General features: G+C 55.7%; 2 protein-coding genes across 4 annotated transcripts in view; both read left to right on the forward strand.

Moving 5' to 3' along the window:
- Positions 1-19,953, forward strand: part of LOC122378478 (regulator of nonsense transcripts 2-like) — a 114,473-nt gene that overhangs the window by 57,352 nt on the left and 37,168 nt on the right. Inside the window, exon 1 of one of the 3 annotated variants that reach the window (XM_043359582.1) lies at positions 17,983-18,106. The exons of the other annotated variants lie outside the window; for them this stretch is intronic. The gene's annotated coding sequence lies outside the window, so the exon portion shown is untranslated. Of the gene's footprint in view, positions 1-17,982; positions 18,107-19,953 lie in introns of those variants that run through there. 3 annotated transcript variants of the gene reach the window in all.
- LOC122378479 lies at positions 4,688-6,476 on the forward strand. The gene is made up of 2 exons (XM_043359588.1): positions 4,688-5,305; positions 5,451-6,476. Exons 1-2 carry the CDS (start codon positions 4,985-4,987, stop codon positions 6,372-6,374), a joined length of 1,245 nt encoding a protein of 414 aa, XP_043215523.1. The 5' UTR covers positions 4,688-4,984; the 3' UTR covers positions 6,375-6,476.

The following is a 19,953-nucleotide window of genomic DNA, read 5'->3' on the forward strand; positions in this document are numbered from 1 at the left end:
TTCATTCCGCCATCAAAGTGTTTAAAAAAGATGCAATATCAGGTATGTGTGCAGGGACGTTGCAGCCCCCCCCCTTCCCCCCAACGCGGCAGTGTGCAGAGAGCCTGCTTTGTGAAGCAATAAATCTAACCAGCTACTTTGAAGCCGAAAATATAAAGAAAAGGGGTTTTGAGTCGCGACGGCGCTGTTCCGACTGCAACTCCAAATCTGACTTCGGCCTGCTTATCGGCTCCGACTCCGACTCTGACTCCGGACCAGTGCACTGCCATAAGCATAAACGTATCACTTGCCGGTACGGGAATTGACGCAACTCTTCCGGACTGCTTTTGGTAGCTATTTTAGACTCTGCAACATTTGTTGGAGTCCGCTAAAATTTTCAGCATCTTGTGGAGGGAGAGGGAGAGAGAGAGAGATAGAGAGAGAGAGAGAGAGGGAGAGAGAGAGAGAGAGAGAGAGAGAGAGAGGGAGAGAGAAAGAAAGAAAGAGAGGGAGGGAGGGAGGGAGGGAGGGAGAGGGAGAGAGAGAGAGAGAGAGAGAGAGAGAGAGAGAGAGAGAGAGAGAGAGAGAGAGAGAGAGAGAGAGAGAGAGAGAGAGAGAGAGAGAGAGAGAGAGAGAGAGAGAGAGAGAGAGAGAGAGAGAGAGAAGAGAGAGGAGCTTTGATAGATCGTTAAACGAATAAAATACACACCATACAGCCTCGTATGATCTCAACTCTCATCTTGAATCTTGAACTGAACAGTGAACAGTGAGCACTCAGGAACTGAAGATTAATATGCCGCTACCTGTTAACCTGGCAGTTGCTGGGGTATTTCGCCACCCGCCGTTTGCTGGGGAGGGGCGTTAAACGCCCCCAGCCGATAATTCGAGAACCAATGGGCGCAGTGAAACGCACGAGGTGGTAAACGAAAGAACGCGACGAGACGCTTCAGATGAGTGCTTGAAAGTTGAATTTTGAGGTCACAGGTCGGGTCAAGGTCAGGTCAAACACCTGAAATCGGGCTTTCGGTAGCATGAACTTCAGAACCTCGTTATTGGCGCCTCTCGTCAATGACTTTGTCAAAACTGTGCACAATCCTTCATATAAGTGCTACAAGAGTGTCATATCCATGTAGGGTCGGTCAAACATAGGTCAGGGTCAAGGTCAGGTCAATCAGGTAAGAACATACCCCCGAAAATCAAAACGGGTATTCGCAGTCTATGACACATGTTTTATGGGTAATTTTGGGCGCAGAACACGATGGTGACATTTATTTTATCACACGAGTACGTGTTTGATTTAAAAATATCAATTTAAAAAATACATGCATCATGGTCGTGAAGTGTCACAAGAAATAGCCAAGATTCAGTCCAAGATTTTGGAAAATGTAGAACGGTAATTAAAAATCGAAGATAACAATTTGATTGTACATAACATTGACAGTCTAATGACGTTTACGGCATGTCTTTATGTCTATCCTTTGATTTTATATGATTTTTTGAACATATGCCGTTTTTGGTCGAAAACTCAGAAATCATGACGTCACTAAAACCTCGATATCTTAAAAAAAATTCCGACCGATTTTTTCCAACTTTGTCACAATGAACTTCAATCAATTTCCTACAGGTACCTAAATTTTGGCGCGCCTGCGGCGCGCCGTTTTTAAAGGGACACTCCCACCTTAACCCTCGCATGTGTAGGGGGGGGGGGGTCGGATGGACCCCCCCATGGTTTTTCGCGAATAACTCGCGTAAAAAGCGGCCGATCGCGACGAAACTTTCCGTACCCTCGCATTGATCAATTTTACACCTACCCTGAAAATTTCATGACCCTGACCCCAATGACCTTTGACCTGTGACCTCTTTTCCGAGACCATGTTTGGCCGGAATCGCGATTCCGCGTATGTCGGCTCGCATTAGCCGCGCGTTTGCAAGCTTTTCGTGGTTTCAAACGTTCAAACATGTGATTTGATGCTGCTCCCATGCATTAGGGTGGGTGTCAAGGTCACCTGAAGGTCAGGTCAGGTCATTGACCTTTGGTGACCTCGGTTCACTTTTTCGAGTTTTACATGTTTCTAGGCTAGTTTTTGGAGCTGAATTCGAATTTAGCAACCATTTGAACATTTACGAAGTAGTTTTGGTGACTTCGTAACATGTTACGAAGCTGTCAGAGGCGGTTGACACGTAATACTAATACCCGTCACGACGCCTACTGGTTGACCTGACCTGACCTGACCCGACCTGGTCTAAATGCTTAAATACATCATCTGTGATCAAAACTAACACGATATTCGTGATCAGCACCCCGAAAAACCCCTTAGCAGCCACACTTTACGACTTTCTAACAGGTCCCGATTTTCCCGACCTTGGGTCATTGACCTGACCTGGAAGGTCAACCAATGACCTAGGACCTTAAAATTGGGTATCATCGGCTTCCTCTCGTCACGGGCAACATGCTCGTTTTTTCCGCGAAGCTCTAGCTTGATCAGGGGCCAAACGGCAAGGGGGGGGGGTCCAACCGACCCCCCCCCCTACACATTAGAAGCTGGAAAACGCCGCACACATGCGAGGGTTAACATTAGTTTTGAGTTGAGATAGCCAAATTGGTGGCCATGGCCTGCAAATATCGGTTTGGGCACTCACAACATCGACAAATGCTTTAATTCGGAGATATCGAATTTCAAACTTGCAGTTTTCGGATTCTAAGGGGCTAGTGCATTGGTATGCCCCCTTAGAATTTGTGACGTCAGCGGAGATCTAACGATTTTTAAATCTTTTACTAAAACGTTTGGTAGCACGCGGTGGTATATGCTGCTTTGCGCGCAACAAATGCCGCACTTTCAAATAAAGTCGCTAGGAACAGCGGAGATCCCAAAAAGTAAACAAAAGTAAAAGTCTAATATCTTGAAAACCGGTGAATATTTTTCGATGAAATTTGGTAGATATTCGTTTTCGTTCTTTCTGAACCCAGCGACATCACTTTCGTGCCAATTCATTAACTTTTTTGAAGGTGGGAGGGTCCCTTTAAGCTACAGCGCGGCGAAAAAAGTCGGGGCGTTTAACGCCCCTCCCCAGCAACTCGCGGGTTAATACCCATAATCTCAGTGACCTTTCGGCATAAATCTGCATACCCCGTGTTTGGTATACGATTATCCATCCTCTACCTAGAAATAGGCGCTGCGAACAATTGCTTGGCCAGCCGATCGTAAAATGAAAATATTTGCCTATAACTTTTATGTAAAGGAAATAAGGAGTATAATGTGTTAGTTATTTTGTGATGTTTTTTTATGTAGCAGCCATTTGCCTTCTAAAGTGTGTTTTTTTTTGCATGATAATGATTTTACTTCTAAGATGGAATAGTAATATTTGGCACATAACTAAAGGAAGACAAAAACACACAAGTGTATGATTTGCTTTGGCTTCCTTTAGTTATGAGCAAAAGGTTACCATTCCATCTTACTTCCATTGGCTTTCGCTTAAATAGGTACTATTTTGTTTCAATCTCAACAAGGGCGGTGAGAATGGGAGTTTTTTTTTTACTTTTTATCTCGCATTAATAAATACGAAACAAATTACTTTATCCTAAGTTACTGGATCAATCGATCAGATTTAAACCCATAGTTAATCTGAGATTTTCGACAAATTACTGCGTTAACATTGTTCTGTGTTGTTATTCACATTGTTATTTCAGTTTTATTACATTTATTCTGTTCCGTTCCATGATCGTAAAGTATTGTTCATAGTGTTCAATATGTATCATGTTCTGATAACAATGCAAGTAGTCGCGTTCAGCCTTAAGATTGGCTTCGTCGTCTTTTCGTCTAGAATAAAACGGTTCCAAGGGTTAACCGGCCACCGGGGGATCGGCCGGGCCGGTCAAGTTCTCCACTCGTGCTCGCGGACGGCCCGTGCCCCCGGGCGACAGGCGCCGCAGCGGGGTGGAAAGAGTAAGGGAGAGCGGCACCCCACGCGACCTGCCCGGTCACTCTCTCCTGGCTCACTGCCGTCACGTGCTCTGGGACTCTCAAACCACCGAGCTCCCGACCTTTAGTTCGCCGGGCCGCCGCAGCCCATGCTGCGGTACTTTCAAGACAGACTGTACCCTAGGTTTGGCTTCTGAGCCTCTGGTCCCCCAGTGAAAATTTCTTAGAAGAGGCTCTGGCGTGGTTCGTAAATTACCGCTTCCGCAATTGGAGGCCCCTAATTGCTTGGAGGCCCCCACTAAATGGAGGCCCCCTTGGACGTTTGGGACCCCAATGGTGATGTCAAAGTTTCACCCATGCATCCGTCCGAAGAGTGCAGAAAGGTGAGGGACCTCACACCAGCCGAGAGACGAGAGCGCCTGATGCGCCGGGGTGGATGTTTCTGGTGTCTGGAACCGGCCTCCCACCGGGCAGCGGACTGCCGCCAGGGTAAGCCGCGCTGTTCGGTCTGTAGCGGCAGACATCACCCGCTGCTATGTGACCCGTCGCCTGCGAGGACAGCCGCAACTGGCAGCAGATCAGATGACAGCGTGCCATCCCGCCAGTCTGTGACGGTGATAGCCGCAAGCTGCGAAGCCAGCGAGCACCACAATGTGGTCCTCATGCAGACGGCCAGAGTGGAGGCATCAGGTCTGAACGGCACGCGCCGCGTGCGCGTCATGTGTGACTCAGGGAGCAACACGACCTTCATCCGTTCCGACACCGCGCAGACGCTGGGTTGTCGAGTTCTTGCTGTGGAACCACTTAGGGTGAGCACGTTCGGAGGAGGCCAGTCAGTAGATCAAACGAGTGCAAAGGTACAGGTGGGGCTTAAGATACAGGACGGATCTTTGCTCCAAGTAACGGCATACAAAATCCCCAAAATCTGCAGTCCGCCTCCTGTCATCAGCCGTGACGAAGTGCAGCAGCACGAGCATCTCGGGGGCTTAACACTCGCCGAAGAACCGAGTGGTGCAGCAGTCGAAGGCGATGAAATAGAAATCCTTATCGGACAGGATTTATTGCAGGATGTCTTTGACGGTGAGATGCGTCTGGGTCGGTGTGGACCAATGGCGATCAGTTCGAAGCTGGGGTGGATCTTGTGCGGCCGCTTGAGCGGAGCTTCTTGGACACAGCAGCCGATGATGACCAACTTCGTGCGCACGGAGTCGGTGAAGACGACGCTGGAGGGAATTGGCATAAGCAGTGTGGGTGCAGACGACGCTAACTCGAAGGAATTGCTGGAGATAGCGGCTGTGAAGCAGTTCAACGAGACTTGCACCCGTGTCCCTACCAAACAAGGCCACTATCAAAACCGCTGGCCGTGGCATACAGATGTCAAGGACCTTCCCTCGAACGAGTCCACATCTCTCTCTCTCTCTCTCTCTCTCTCTCTCTCTCTCTCTCTCTCTCTCTCTCTCTCTCTCTCTTCTCTCTCTCTCTCTCTCTCTCTCTCTCTCTCTCTCTCTCTCTCTCTCTCTCTCTCTCTCTCTCTCTCTCTCTCTCTCTCTCTCTCTCTCTCTCCTGAAGACCTGCGAAGTTGCCTCTGGTCGGGCGCATGCGCTTTCTCACCCCGCGGTCTTCAAGAACGACTCAGTGTGTGACGACGGCACCGGTGATGAGGAGGTGAAGGAGCACCACTCGGAGGGCGGCAGCAGCTGTCTGACCGTGCTCGTCCTTCTGGTCCTGCTGGCCGGCGTCGGTGTCCTTCTGGCGCTCTTCTACGTCCAGTCACAGGGCATCCCCCACGTGGACACCCCTGCCCCTCAACCGGCAGCAGCGCCGCGCGTGAAGACTATCGTGGTCGAAAGCGTCAACTCACCACCACCTGCCATCATACAGAGAGAAGGCGCACCAGTCGGCCAGCAGGAGCAGGATGCCGAAGAACCAACAACTGATCAGGCAGCTTCTGAGCCGGACCAGCAGCAGGCTGAAGAGGTGACCCCGCTGGCGGACGCTGACGAGCGCGTGGACGTGACGGAACCGGCAGTCGAAGAGCCGCGCGAGGTCGCAGAGGAGGCCAAGACCGTGGAACACGCCGAGGTAGTAGAGGAAGTCGAAGTAGCGAAGGGAGCAGTAGTAGCGGAAGAAGTTGGGGTAGTTGATGAGGTGGAATTCGCGGTGGAGGACGATCATCAGGAGGAAGTGCCAGAGGTTGCGCTTGAAACGGAGGAGACAGAGGAGGTGGTACCCAAGGTCGCCTTAGAGGAGCAGCAGGAAGAACAGGTAGCTACACCGTCCAAGGAGCCGGCCCCCAACACTTTCCGTCCCCTGACAGTGCGCCAGCAGAAACTAAAACACCGTCCATGCCAGTCCAGGGCCGCGAAGTCAGTAAAGGAACCTGGGATAGAAACTCCCAAGGAAGCTGTGAGACAGAGAAGCCCGTTGGAAAGGCGGCAGAAAAGGTTTGAACCGAACCGACAAAATATCCTGTAGCAAAAGAAACGTGACTAACTTGAAGATGATCCAAGAAGGGTGGGCTGAGCTCCACCCCGGGGGAGAATGTTGTGTAATGTGCATGTGGTGGCCAAGGGTTGAAACGTTCTTAAAGGTAGTGTGCCAGCTTTCTTGGACCATATGGAGTTAATGACCCGGATAAGGAGAACCGGATTTTTAGAACTTATCCATACCTTCAAAACTTATGGAAACGTCTTAAATTCTTCAAATTTTGAGTACCCCAGTGCGAAATTCGCCCCGACGGGTTGTCGGTCGTACCCCAACCACATTTCACACCACTATGAACAATAAATGCACACACTAAAATCGCTATTACCGATAGGCTCATCCAATCAAGTTTCGATAAACCCGTTCATCATCATCTCCTGCGGTTTCGAACACGCCTGTTAGGTGGCTTCTGATGCTCGTCGTGGTCGGAATTTCCAAATACGCGTGGTGCGTCGGGCCGCGCGCTCTGGCTTCGGCCAAGAAAAATGCGTCAGCTCATCATTGTCATTTCTGCCACTTGCGTGTGGTGTAATGGGGTCATAACTTAAGAGACGGCTGTTTCATATCAATTATTTTACATAAAATCATATTTCAAACCACAAATTAATGTTCGACAGCCAAATTTAAGAAACAATACCAATACAGGCTTACAGTTTAAGGCTCGACATTGTGTTGTCTACGATTAGACAGCTGATAACTCATTCCCGTACGTCGTATGGTCGTAACACTGTAATGACCTTTGCTTATTGTCACAAGTGCGCCGCATTCGCGATTGTTGCCCGACGCCTGTTTGCAGGTGAGCCTACTACAGTTGTTATACATATCTCAAAACCGATAAACTTTTAGGCGAAAAAGGCACTATTCCAGGCCCATTTTTGATTTTTTTTTTTTGCGATATTAGGTAAAAACAGAAGCTTCTTATCCTAGGAAAAATAAAACGGGAAATCTTTCAAAGGTGGCACACTACCTTTAAGCTGTTAAGAGGGAAACAAATCAGAGGTATCTCGGACCGGTATTATTCGTGCTTATCTCTCGAGCTATTATTTTTCCGAATACGGGCTTGGGGGCAACTGTGACAAAAAGAAGAGACTAGACTGAATGAATTTTGTGAAACGTGTATGGATTTTCGAAAAACGAATAGATAACTTTGGAAGTGAGATATAATTTTGGAACTCATTTGGGAACAGCTTCAAAGGCGCCCTCTTTGGCATATAAGCGCCCTATATGCCTATAGTCATCAGAGACATCCCTATATGTCCCACAGTCGCCCCGTTGCTGCATACAATGTGCGCTTATCATAGGCGTCTCTCTTTTATGGACACTTGAAGGCGCCTCTCTTTGCCATGCCGGCGCCCCTGTTTCTTATGAATGCACCCCCATGGCATTGATCAATTGCAATTTGCAAACCTCTATCTCATGTGGACGCCCATATATGTAGGCCTCAGAGGCGCCCCTCTTTCGCATTGAGGCGCCCCTATGGGCTTCATAGGCGCCCCTCTATTGCACGTAGGTGCCCTACTGTCTCAGAACCGCTCCCCTTTGGCATGCAGACGCCCATCTTTCGTACAGAGGAGCCGCTGTGGTTCTTAGAGACGGCATGGTGCTCCCAGACGCAGATGGGGCTCTCGGAGTCGACAGTGTGGGACCTTCAGTCGCTGATGGGTGCCCGCCAGATGTGGACCCTCGGAGACGCCGGTCTGGGGCCCTCAGAGATGCCGGTGCCCGGTATGTGGCCCTTAGAGACACCGGTGTGGAACCCTTAGATACTTCAGTGTGAAGCCCTTACAATTGCTGGTGTGGAGCTATGAATGCGCTGGCTTAAATCCCTCAGAGGCCGGTACATGGACATTAGAGCTCAGTGAGAGTTTGTGTGGTGCCTTCAGTGGCCTTGTGGAGCCGTTAGACATCAACATGGTGCTCTCAGGAGCCGGTGAGTCCTCAGAGTCACCGGTGTGGGGCCTTCAGAGCTCCGAGATACTGGTGTGGGGCCCCTTAGAGGTGTCGGTGTGGGTCCTTCAGATGTACATATAGAGCCTTGAGATGCACAAATGTGGTGGCCCACAGAGGCGCCGGTGTGGGGCCCCCAGAGCCACCGATATAGGGCCCTAAGAGACACTAGTATGACCCTCAAAGGCGCCGCTGTGTGGCGCTCATAAACACTGGTGTGGAGCCATCACAGGCGGGTGGAGCCGTTAGAGGCCGGAAAGGGCCCTTAGATGCCTACAAGGAGCCTTCAGAAGCCGGCGTGGCACCCTTATGGGGATAAGCGTGTCTACTTAGGAGCCCTTGAGGTGCTCTCATGAGCTCTGTGGGGCCCTACCGAGCCGAAATATGGCCACGGCCAGTTGCCGCCGCATGGCTCTTCGGACTATCATTCTCAGGGGCCTCATCTGCCTAGTTTGAATAGAAGGGCCTCTCAGACCATCAGTCTCATGGGCCTCCTCTGGCTAGTATAAATAGAAGGGACTGTTAGACCATCAATCCTAGGGGCCTCTTCTGGTTAGTATAAATAAAAGAGCATCTCAGACCATTAATCTCAGGGGGCCCCTGTGGACAGTATAAATAAAAAGGCCTCTCAGACCATCAGTCCCGGGGGCCTCCCTAGAAAAGTGTAAATGTGGATAGAGGGCCCCCTCAGATTCATTACGAGTGAACCTCTCTGACTATCAGTCTCAGGGGCCTCTTGTGGCTAGTATGCATATAAGAGCCTCTCAGACCATCGGTCTCAGGGGTCTCTTCTGACTAGTGTGGATAGAGGGCCCTCCCAGACCACCGGTTTCAGGGGCCTCCAGTGGCCAGTTATATGAACAGAAGGGCCTCACAGCCATCAGCCTCGGGGGCCTCTTCTGACTGGTGTGAATATGAGGGCCTCTCATACCATCAGTCTCAGGGGCCTCCTCTGCCTAGTGTGAATATAAGGGCTTCCCAGGCCATCAGTCTCAGGTGACTCTTCTGACTGGTGCCGGATTGAGGGACCTCCCAGACCGAAAGTTTTGGGGGTCTCCTGTGGCCAGTATGAATAGAAGGGCCTCTCAGTCCATCAGTATCATGGGCCTCTTCTGCCTGGTGTGATTATAAGGGCCTCTCAGGTCATCAGTCTAAGGGGCCTCCTCTGACTACAGTGTAGATGGATAGGCCTCCCAGACCATCAGTCTCAGGGGCCTCTTCTGACTATTGAGGATAGAGGGGCCTCCTCTGACTAGTGAGGGTATGGGGGCCTCGGCTAGACCGCCAGTGTCAGGGGCCTATTCTGACTAGTGTGGATGGAGGGGCCTCCCAGACCAGTGTGGATATTGGGGCCTCCTCAGATCCACTAGGGCCTCTCAGGCCATCAGTCTCAGGGGCTTCGACCAGGGGCGGATCCAGGAATTTTCGGGAGGGGGGCGGCAAGTTGAAATAGGGGCGACCTGGCAATCCGGGGGCGCCAAACCGTCGTCAAAATCGATAGTTTAAAACCCACGCCGTGCGTTGTCACGTCCCCCTAGGTTTTTCGCAAATATCTTTAAGACGGCTGCGCGCAGCGCCGCCGTTTTAAAGATATTTGCGCCCAACCTCTGCTTGGATCGCCCATCCGTCATGGGGAGCCTCACTTTGCTGAAGACGCCTCATTTCTTCTAAGAACGACCAATTTGCTGTAGGCGGCCCACTTATCTGGGACGCCCATTTTTTTGCTAGAAGTGCCCCTCTTCTTCTTGATGCGTCCCGCTTCTACTGGGAGTGCACCTTTTCTGTTAGGGCACGCCTTTGCTGCTGGGGAGTCCCCTTTTCTACTGTGAATGGGGCGGCCCTTTCCTGTTCGGCGACCCCAAATTCTGCTGGGGGTGCCCCATTTCTGCCCAACTTTTGCTGGGGTGCCCCTCTCCTGCAGGGGCACTTATCTTTTGCTAGAGACGCCTCTTCGGGGGGGCGCCCTTCCACTGCGGGGGACGTCTCTCTCCTGCCAGAGGCATCCCTTTTCTTCTTATGGGGCTCCTCTTTTTGCTTGGGCGCCCCTCTTCTGCTCGGAGCGGGGCACCACTCTCCTTTGCCCCTCTGCTGGGGTTGCCCTTCCGCTGCCTCAGGGGCGCCCCTCTTGTGCAGAATATACTCCTTTTCTTCTTGTAATGAGGCGCCCTGATATAATGTGAGTTCTTTATTCCGCGTCTGCGATTGCGCGCCCACTTGGCGCACAGGCCCTAACTTGGCGCACAGCCAACCAGGACACATCCACGCCCTGCGCGGGCCGGCAGCCGACTGCCGCACAACCAGCGACCGGTTTCCACCTGGCGGTCGCTAACTGAACTACGCGTAGCCAGGCTCACGATACAACACCCTGCCCCCCTGGATTTGAGTTCGAACATCGAACTATCAAACATAACTTACTCAACCTGCGAGCCACCACAAACTAGTCAAATCCAGTCCGGTCACTTACAGCGTCAACACTGCCGCCTATTTTAGTGCGATCACTGACATCGCTCACATCCGTACGATACGAACATAACTACAAATTCACTGACTTTAGAGTCGCGCACGTCTGCCCTTACACTGCTTATCAGTCTGTACTTCCAAACGATAACAACTAATCAGTCATCACCCTTCTCGGCGGTACAAATTGACCCACACTTTCCCTGGCCAATCACATCTGTTATCCACCTTATCGGTGGCACCTATTGACACACGGAATCACATATTCTTCCGCTCGATCCTTCCGCCCGATCACATCTCCGTAAAATCACGTATTTTCCCACCCGATCACATCTCAGTTATCCACCTCCTCGGTGGCTGAGAGTGACGCACGGACAACCGCCGCCGCACCTCTGCCGGCGGTCCTTTACAATCGCCGCCGCGCGCGCCATGTCCTGTCCCACCGGCGCCGCTCACCACTCCCGGCGAAGCGTTAGGCTTGCTACCGCGCGCGCCGCCGGTCCCACCAGCTCCGCTCACCGCTGCCGGCGGTCCGTCAGTAGCGCCACCGCGCGCGCGACCTGTTCCTTCGGCCTCGCTCACCGTCTCTCCACCGCTCGCACGAGGGCCACCAGCCCGATACAGATCCGCTGCGTCGTCGCTACACTCTGTGAATCCGCTCGCTGGGGGTGTCACCACTCGGCTGTCTCCACCGTCGCCTCCGCTGGCGCCGGCACCGGCCCCGCCGATCGCCCCCGGTACAGCCGGCCTGATGCCTTCACTGGAGATCCTGCCGGCAGCGCCGGGCGGCGCCGGCACGGCCGTCCTCACGCCGCCGCTGGCGCCAGCACCGGGCTCGCCGAGCGCCGCTGGCACGACCGTCCCGGCGGCGGCCGCCCGCTGGCCGGTCCGCACTGGCTCCGCGCTGATGAGTTGATCGACGTGCCGCGACCAGAGAGCATCGGCAACAGCTATCTCATACGACACCGGTCCGGTCCGTGCGGCCACCGTCCCCAGGCCCAGTCTCCACTTCTGCGGGCCGCTGTAACATCTAGCCCACACCGTGTCTCCGATGTTCAGCTCCCTGTTCCGGCCGCTGCACTCGGTGACTGTCTGACTGCTCCCGAGGACTGTCACCGCTCGGCTGTCTTCTTCGTCGCCTCCGCTGGCGCCGGCACCGACCCCGCCAAGCGCCACCGGTACAGCCGTCCTAGCGCCTTCGCTAGAGACCCCGCCGGCACCGCCGGGCGACACCCGCACGGCCGTCCTCGCACCACCGCTGGCACCAGCACCGGCCTCGCCGAGCGCCGCCGGCACGACCGTCCCAGCGGCCGCCTCCCGCTGATTCCGGACCTGCTCCGTCGGATCAGTCCGATCTGAGCCGCTGCAGCCTCCGCTCCCGGCGCCGCCGCAGTCCCGACGGACCCGGCTCCTAGCGCCGCCACCGTCCCGATGGATCCGGCTCCCGGCGCCGCCGCAGTCCCGACGGACCCGGCTCCCAGCGCCGCCACCGTCCCGACGGATCCGGCTCCCGGCGCCGCCGCAGTCCCGACGGACCCGGCTCCCGGCGCCGCCGCAGTCCCGACGGACCCGGCTCCCGGCGCCGCCGCAGTCCCACCGGACTGGTCTCCCGGCGCCGATGGCGTCCCGCCGGCCTGACCTCCCGGCGCCGCCGGCGTTCCGCCGGCCTGACCTCCCGGCGCCGCTTGTGTCCCGCCGGCCTGGCCTCCCGGCGCAGCTGGCGTCCCGCCGGCCTGACCTCCAGGCGCCGCTGGCGTCCCGCCGGCCTGGCCTCCCGGCGCCGCTGGCGTCCCGCCGGACTGGCCTCCCGGCGCCGCTGGCGCCCCGCCGGACTGGCCTCCCGGCGCCGCTGGCGTCCCGCCGGACTGGCCTCCCGGCGCAGCTGGCGTCCCGCCGGCCTGACCTCCAGGCGCCGCTGGCGTCCCGCCGGCCTGGCCTCCCGGCGCCGCTGGCGTTCCGCCGGACTGGCCTCCCGGCGCCGCTGGCGTCCCGCCGGACTGGCCTCCCGGCGCCGCTGGCGTCCCGCCGGACTGGCCTCCCGGCGCCGCTGGCGTCCCGCCGGACTGACCTCCCGGCGCCGCTGGCGTGCCGCCGGACTGACTTCCCGGCGCCGCTGGCGTCCCGCCGCCTACCAGCGAGCCGGCACCCACCAGCGTCCCAGCACTCGCCAGCGACCCGGCGCCCACCGACTACAGCATCCCGGCGTCTGTCTCCTCCGTCGGTATCCCGGCGCCCGCTGCTCCTGCCAGCGTCCCGGCGCCCGCGCCCAGCTGCATCCCGGCGCCCGCAGACTTTAGCGTTCCGGCGTCCGCCTACTCCGTCGGTGTCCCGACGCCTGCCGCTCCTGCCGGCATCCCGGCGCCCGCCGCTCACTCCACTGGCGTCCAGGCGCCCGCCGGCTCCATCGTTCTCCACTTGCGGCAGCAGCGCACACGGTACGGGTCGCGGTGGTAGCCGCCGCGGCACCACGTCCGGCTTTAGGGTCAGGTGCGCGCGCTGCTCCATCGTGCCGAGGCCCCCTGCAAACACTGCTGCGTGCGCCGCCGTCACTGAGCTCAGCGTCCGCCCTCCGCTCACTTTGCTGGCCTCGCTGACCTGCAGCAGCGACCGCCAGTCCAGACGTATTTCACGCAGCCAGTCGCGCCCCAGCAGCGGGTGGTGTCGGAGCTGACTGCTGACAACCACGTTCAGCCGCTTCCGCTGGCCGCCATACTCCGCCTGCACGGTCGCCTCGCCGCGGACCGGCACCGGCTGACCCGTGAACGAGCGTAGCTGCATCTTGGACGGTCTCAGCTTCAGTCCCGGGATGCTGCCGTCCGCCACGATCGACACTGGTGACCCGGTGTCAACCAGCATCTCAGTCTCCCGGCCGTTGACAGACAGAGTTACCAGTGGCAGCCGGTCCTGGCTCGTCAGCTGCGCCACCGTCATCACGACATCCTCCTCCACGGACGCCACCTGTCCGATTCCTGGACAGTCCCGCTTCAGGTGTCCAGTTCTGCCACATTTGAAGCACCTCCTCTTCTCGAGCGGTCCGCCGCGTCTGCTGTCTCGCCGACCGCCGTCTGCCGGGCCGGGCGGGCGAGACACTCCGCGCTGCTGCACCGCTCCTGCCGCCGGAGGGCGCGCCCTCTCCGGCGCCGAGTCCGCCCTGGCCGTCGGACAGTCCCGCCGCCAGTGTCCCCGGCCTCCACAGCCGAAGCACGAGCCCGGTCCCGGGCGCTCGGCCGGCCTGTCCGTCTCCGCCCGCCGCTGGCGTCTCACCACCTGGACTGCCTCCCCGTCCGTCGCAGCCGGCACCGGCGCTCCTGACAACCGAGTCGTCAGGTCCATGACGTCCCGGTGGGCGCGTGCCGTCCGCCGGACATCCTCCAGGTTGAGTTCGTCGCCCTTCAGTGCCGCTTCCCTCACCAGCTTCCGCTGCAGCTCGCCTCGGCTGCCCAGGACGCAGCGGTCTCGCAGCTCCCGGTTTACCTGCGCCGGCTCGTAGCCGCAGCGCAGGATTTGGGTCCGTAGCCTGGCCAGGAACTCCTCCAGGCTTTCCTCCGGCTCCATTGTCATTCCTTGGAATTTCCCTCGTTCAGCCACGACGTTATTCCTTGGCACCAGGTACCGTACCAACTTCCTTTTTAGCCGGGTGAACTCGTCTTCCTCCGGTCCTTCTGCCTCCTCTTCCGGCAGGGAGTCGCTGACATCGGCTATGTCAGGCCCCACCAGGTGTAGTAGCACGGCGCACCGTCTGGTAGGCCCTTGGATGTCCATGGCGACCATGTAGCGCTCCAACGCTCGCAGCCATTTCTCGAAGTCCGTGCCTGCCCGGTACGGCCCCGCAGACACCAGCTGCATGCCCGTTGGATCCATCGCGCTCTCACCAGCGCGTCGTTCCTCCGGCCGGCCCGCCGCCGCTCCACCGGTCGGCCCGCCGCCGCTCCACCGGTCGGCCCGCCGCCGCTCCACCGGTCGGCCCGCCGCCGCTCCACCGGTCGGCCCGCCGCCGCTCCACCGGTCGGCCCGCCGCCGCTCCACCGGTCGGCCCGCCGCCGCTCCACCGGTCGGCCCGCCGCCGCTCCACCGGTCGGCCCGCCGCCGCTCCACCAGTCGGCCCGCCGCCGCTTCACCGGTCGGCTCGCTCCGGGCGTCACCGCTCACACCGGCTGGTCACCGCACAAGCCGGCCGGTCACCGCACACGCCGGTCGGCCACCGCTCACGCCGACCGTCACCGCTCACGCCGACCGTCACCGCTCACCGCGCCGCCCTGCGCCCGTCTTGGCCAGGGGGGGGGGGGGGGGGTCCGTCCCTGGTTATATGGCCTTGGTCTTGGCGCTGCCGGCTGCGGTTTCCCGCGCTTTACTCGACGGGGGCGTCACGTGGTAGTGACGTCACACACACGTCACCGCGCGCGCATGCGCACTCGTCCCGAACCGCTCGGCCGCGCGCCAGCTTCCCGCCGAAATTATCCGCTTGGGGACCAGGCACCTCAAACCGCATTGAGGCCCTCCCCGCCGCCCCAATCGGCCAATCACACGCGCTGCCACAGCTGCGCGTCACCCCCGGCCGACCAATCAGCGTGCAGCACGCCGACGCATGCGCCACGCACACCACACTGCCGAGGCATCATGGCCGCCACAAATGGCGATCACATGGAAATCCTGCCACGACCACGGCCGCCGCGCGACAGGCAGACTACCAGCAGCAGCGCGAAAATAAAAATACTAAGCATTACTAAGCACTAAGCATTCGTACTAAGCAACGTTTGCGCCCTCACCGTCCGTGGCCTGTCCGCCCTCGCTGACCACCGCGCACTGATCACTGGCCCGTTTCGCCATCACTCGCAATCACAGCTCCAAGGCTTCCCCTTGATCTGATCCTCGTCGCCAATTTGATATAATGTGAGTTCTTTATTCCGCGTCTGCGATTGCGCGCCCACTTGGCGCACAGGCCCTAACTTGGCGCACAGCCAACCATGACACATCCACGCCCTGCGCGGGCCGGCAGCCGACTGCCGCACAACCAGCGACCGGTTTCCACCTGGCGGTCGCTAACTGAACTACGCGTAGCCAGGCTCACGATACAACACGCCCCTCTTCTACCGGGGGCGCCCATCTGCTGCTGGGGCGTCTGTCTTCTGACGGATATTGTCAATGGGGCGCCCCTATCCTGCTTGGCGAGCCCAACCTCTGCTGAAGGCTCCCCATCTCTGATCAACTTTTGCTGTGGCGCCTCTCTTCTGCTGGGGCGCCCCTCTTCTGCTGTGGGCGCCCCTCTCCTGCAGGGGGCTCCTCTCTTCTGCTGGGGCGCCCCCCTTCGCTGGGGCGCCCGTCTCCTGCTGGAGGCTCCTTTCTCCTGCTAGGCCCCCTCCGCTGCCGGGGGCGCCCCTTTTCTGCCAGTGGCACCCATTTTTTATTATGGGGCTTCTCTTTTTCTTTGTTGGGGCGCCTATCTGCGGTTAGGGCGCCCCTCTTCTTCTTGGAATGGGGGCGCCTCTCTACTTTTGCTGGGGCGTCGCTCCTCTTCAGGGGGACACCTCTCCTGCCAGGAGTGCCCCTCTTGAACAGAAGGCATCTTTTTATTCTTGTAATAAGACGCCCCTCTTCTGCTGGGGGCGCCCATCTGCTTCTGGGGCGACTCTGATCTGCTGGGAATGGGCAATTGGGCGTCGCTCTCCTGCTTGGTGAGCCCAACTTCTGCTGGAGGCGCCCTATTTCTGCTCAACCTTTGCTGTGTCGCCTCTGTTTTGCTCGGGGCGCCCTCTCTGCCGCGGGCTATGGGCGCCTTTTTCGGATGTCGGGGGGGGGGGGGCGACCGCCCCCGTCACCCCCCCCTGGATCCGCGCCTGGCTTCGACTGATAAGTATGAACAGAGGGCCTCCTTGGATCCATCACGGCCCCTTGGAGTCCGTGCGTGGGGATTCGTGGAACTTATTTTTACCGAGTTTGTTTATTCTGGAAGGTGACGACGTCCTCTCAAATCGAGACGAGGGGCCTCGAGTAGGTAAAAAGTGGGTGGGCCAAAACACATGGTTGGCCCCCCACCTCGAAAAGTGGGTGGGCACTTGCCCACCTGCCCCCCCCCCCCTGTTCCTACGCCTATGTTTATGTGAAGCCGATTCTGGACAAGCCCTATGCACCCTATAAGGATATGCTCGACTGTAAGCCGCACGTCGCGTGTGGGACAGATGGGCGGGGCTGTGCGGTCAAACAAGTGGCTATGATTTGCACGTGTATGTCCGCACCTTAGTCGAGCTAGCAATACTTCACGTTTCCTGCTGCTTTGGGAGGCTGAGGGCCACGGGCATAGCTTGGGCTTTATGTTCAATATGTGGTTCGAATGATTGTATTCCCACTTTTCCTGTAGGTGTTCGGCAAATTTCATCTTCACTGTGTGAAGAGCGTCTCCTAGTGATACTTTCAGGTCTTCATGGACAGGGAGCAGCGCACGCAGCGCAGCTTGTTTGGCTAGTAACTAGTAAGTCAGCGGAAACGTTTCCCTCGATTCCCGAGCAATATAGCTGCGTTTTAGACCTGCGGAGTTCAAGTGAATTATGTGCGCCAGTATCGTATCGGTGTATTTATTCCATTACAGTGCTGCCAGATTTGGAGGATTTCCGCAAATCTGGAGGATTTTGAACTCTATTTGCGGACAAATTTCGCTTTTGGAGGATTTTTGATTCTGGAGGAAAATCTGGAGGATTTGTCGCCCGATTATTATATTCAATTTCATGGAAAATATAACACATTCAATACTAAAAAGGCATTTTCCTGCCCAGCGTCACCCTACCCGTTAGGATATATCACGCCTCACCGTGAGACTGCAGAATGTCTCAGTCTGTAGCTATATCTACGAGGGTCGAGGGTACCAAACTACTGGCTGTCTAAGGGGGACATTTGGGGCAAATGCCCCCGGCCCCCCTGCAGCGCCCGAAATCGACGAAAATATTCGTTTTTTTTTTTTTTATAATAGGAAAACTAAACAGCTTTTATAAGAAAAGGTATCTTTTAAACTGCACAGCAGTGCGAAAGGATTCGAAATCCGATGAGTTTTTAGAATTTGGTGAAACTTTTTTGGGGGTATAGCCCCCCGCAGCGTCCAAGACCGCCTTTCTATATCTACCAATAGGATTTGGAGGAATCTGGAGGATTTTTTGTAACTGATCTGGAGGATTACAGCCTTCCCCATCTGGCAGCACTGTTCCATTATGCGTTTGACGTTTGATATATGAAGAGATTGGACATTTGATATGAAATTACATTAAATATAAAAAAGCTCAGTTGAGGATGATATAGAATCAAGACTAAGAACGCGTGCAATGTGGTCTAAGGTAAGGAACTAATATTGAGGGCCTTATGATAAGCAGCGCTAGCTGGTAAGTGGTAAGCAGTTAGCAGTTACAGTCCACAGCAGAAGTAATGTCAGTGCAGTTTCAGTCATGGGTATGTCCTGCTTCTGAAGCTTAGGATCTAGCCAGACTACAAGGAAACTTTGAATGTAGGTAGAGCTTATACAGGGTGTTGCAGGTAAATTGGGAATTTTCAGACCTAATTTCAGCATGCTATTAATACGGTGAATGAAAACACAGAAAGTTGAAACTTCGCACGTGTATTGTGTCATGTACGCACAGCCTTGTCACTCGATGTGACCGCCGTCGGCGTCCCGCACCCTCTCGAGACGGCGCCGGAAAGCGGAGCACGCGCGCCGGGCCTCGTCCTGGTCAATGGTGCTGACTGCCTTCCTGATGGCCTTCTTCAGGTCAGAAACGTTGGCAGGAGTGGTCGAGTTGGACTTTTGTTCTACCACGCCCCACATCCAAAAGTCACATGGATTCAAGTCAAGCGAGTTGGAGGGCCATATGTCCTTGGGTACATATAGGGGGATCCTCTGGCTCAGGAAATCTTGCACCCTCTGGGAAGCATGTGCTGGGGCGGAGTCTTGCACCAGCATGACTTTGCTCAAGTCATAGTATTTCATCATCCAGGGGATGGGAGACTCCTTCAGGATGGTCAAATACGCGTCAGTGTCGATCGTCACACCAGCAGGCATGACATGGGGCGGCATTATGCGGCAATCAGTTGCGACGGCCCCGAACACCATTGCTGATGCCGGATTTTTGCCTTTCATCATGGGAGCCACTTCATCAGGGCTGTAGGCGATAGCCCGCGAGTTCCTGCGGTTGGCGACCTCTTCTACGATGAACTTTTTCTCATCGACAAATACTCTGACGTCACTCCCGAGGTGCTTGAGGAGATTGAGGACCTTCGGTGCCCTCTCCCTTCGTATCGCTCTTGCTGGTTCGGTCAGGAGGCTTCGTCGTTTTCTGGTAAACGACTTCATCCCGAGGTCCTCTCTCACGGCTCTGCTGATGGTGCTCTTGCTCACGTGACGGGCACGCGCAAGCTTGTTCATCGAGGTCCTCGGTTTGGCCTGTATCGAGCGTTTCAAGCCGCTCAGGAATGTCGGTGTCCGTTTTCGGTCACTGCGAGGTGTGTGAGAACGTCGAGCGACATCCCCTCCAGCTCCTACAGTCGCGATAGTTCGGTACACGGTAGACTTTGGGTACCCAGTTAAACTTATTATGTCCTTCGCGCTCTGTCCGGCGCGAACTAACTCACCAATCGTTTCCCTCCGACGCTGCTCCATGACTGCGCGATATGTTAGGATTAAAATTTCAATATCAAATGAAAAACAATTGTTGAAATTATATTGTGTCAAATTTCCATGATGTTCCTCCGCATACCAAATTTTTTGTAAGGTCATGAACTTAGTCCCAATTTATCTGCAACACCCTGTATGTATCGTTTCCCTTGCAGCTGCAACTTTATGTATAGACGTCTTCTTTTTGATCACTCCGCATTAAAGGAAATAGTTCACTTTCACGAAATTATTTTTTTGCAACAATTTATGATTTTTTATGTTCAAAATAATCAGCAAAGAAAATAAAACCTTTTTATAACAAAATATTTTTTTCCTGTATTTTGATATAGGAAGAACTTTTCAGTTTCTGTAAGGCACACGCGATCCAGTATGAAAAGAGCATGGGTCCCGAAAATTCTTCAGAAACAGAGAAATTATCGCAGCCACCGGCATTTGGGCGATCTGCTCGATCTGATAATGTTCCCCTGAATGTCCTAATTGATCAGTACGAGAATTCCTCTAGAGTTCTCGTAGATA

The sequence above is a fragment of the Amphibalanus amphitrite genome, unplaced genomic scaffold, assembly GCF_019059575.1.
Source record: "Amphibalanus amphitrite isolate SeventyFive unplaced genomic scaffold, NRLGWU_Aamphi_draft 000060F_arrow, whole genome shotgun sequence".
NCBI lineage: Eukaryota > Metazoa > Arthropoda > Thecostraca > Balanomorpha > Balanidae > Amphibalanus > Amphibalanus amphitrite.

Coding starts and splice junctions, on each gene's coding strand:
- LOC122378479 (XM_043359588.1), top strand. CDS start 4,985: ATGCGTCTGGGTCGGTGTGGACCAATGGCGATCAGTTCGAAGCTGGGG. Junction 5,306..5,450: donor TTCCCTCGAACGAGTCCACA/TCTCTCTCTCTC, acceptor TCTCTCTCTCTC/TCTCTCTCTCTCCTGAAGAC.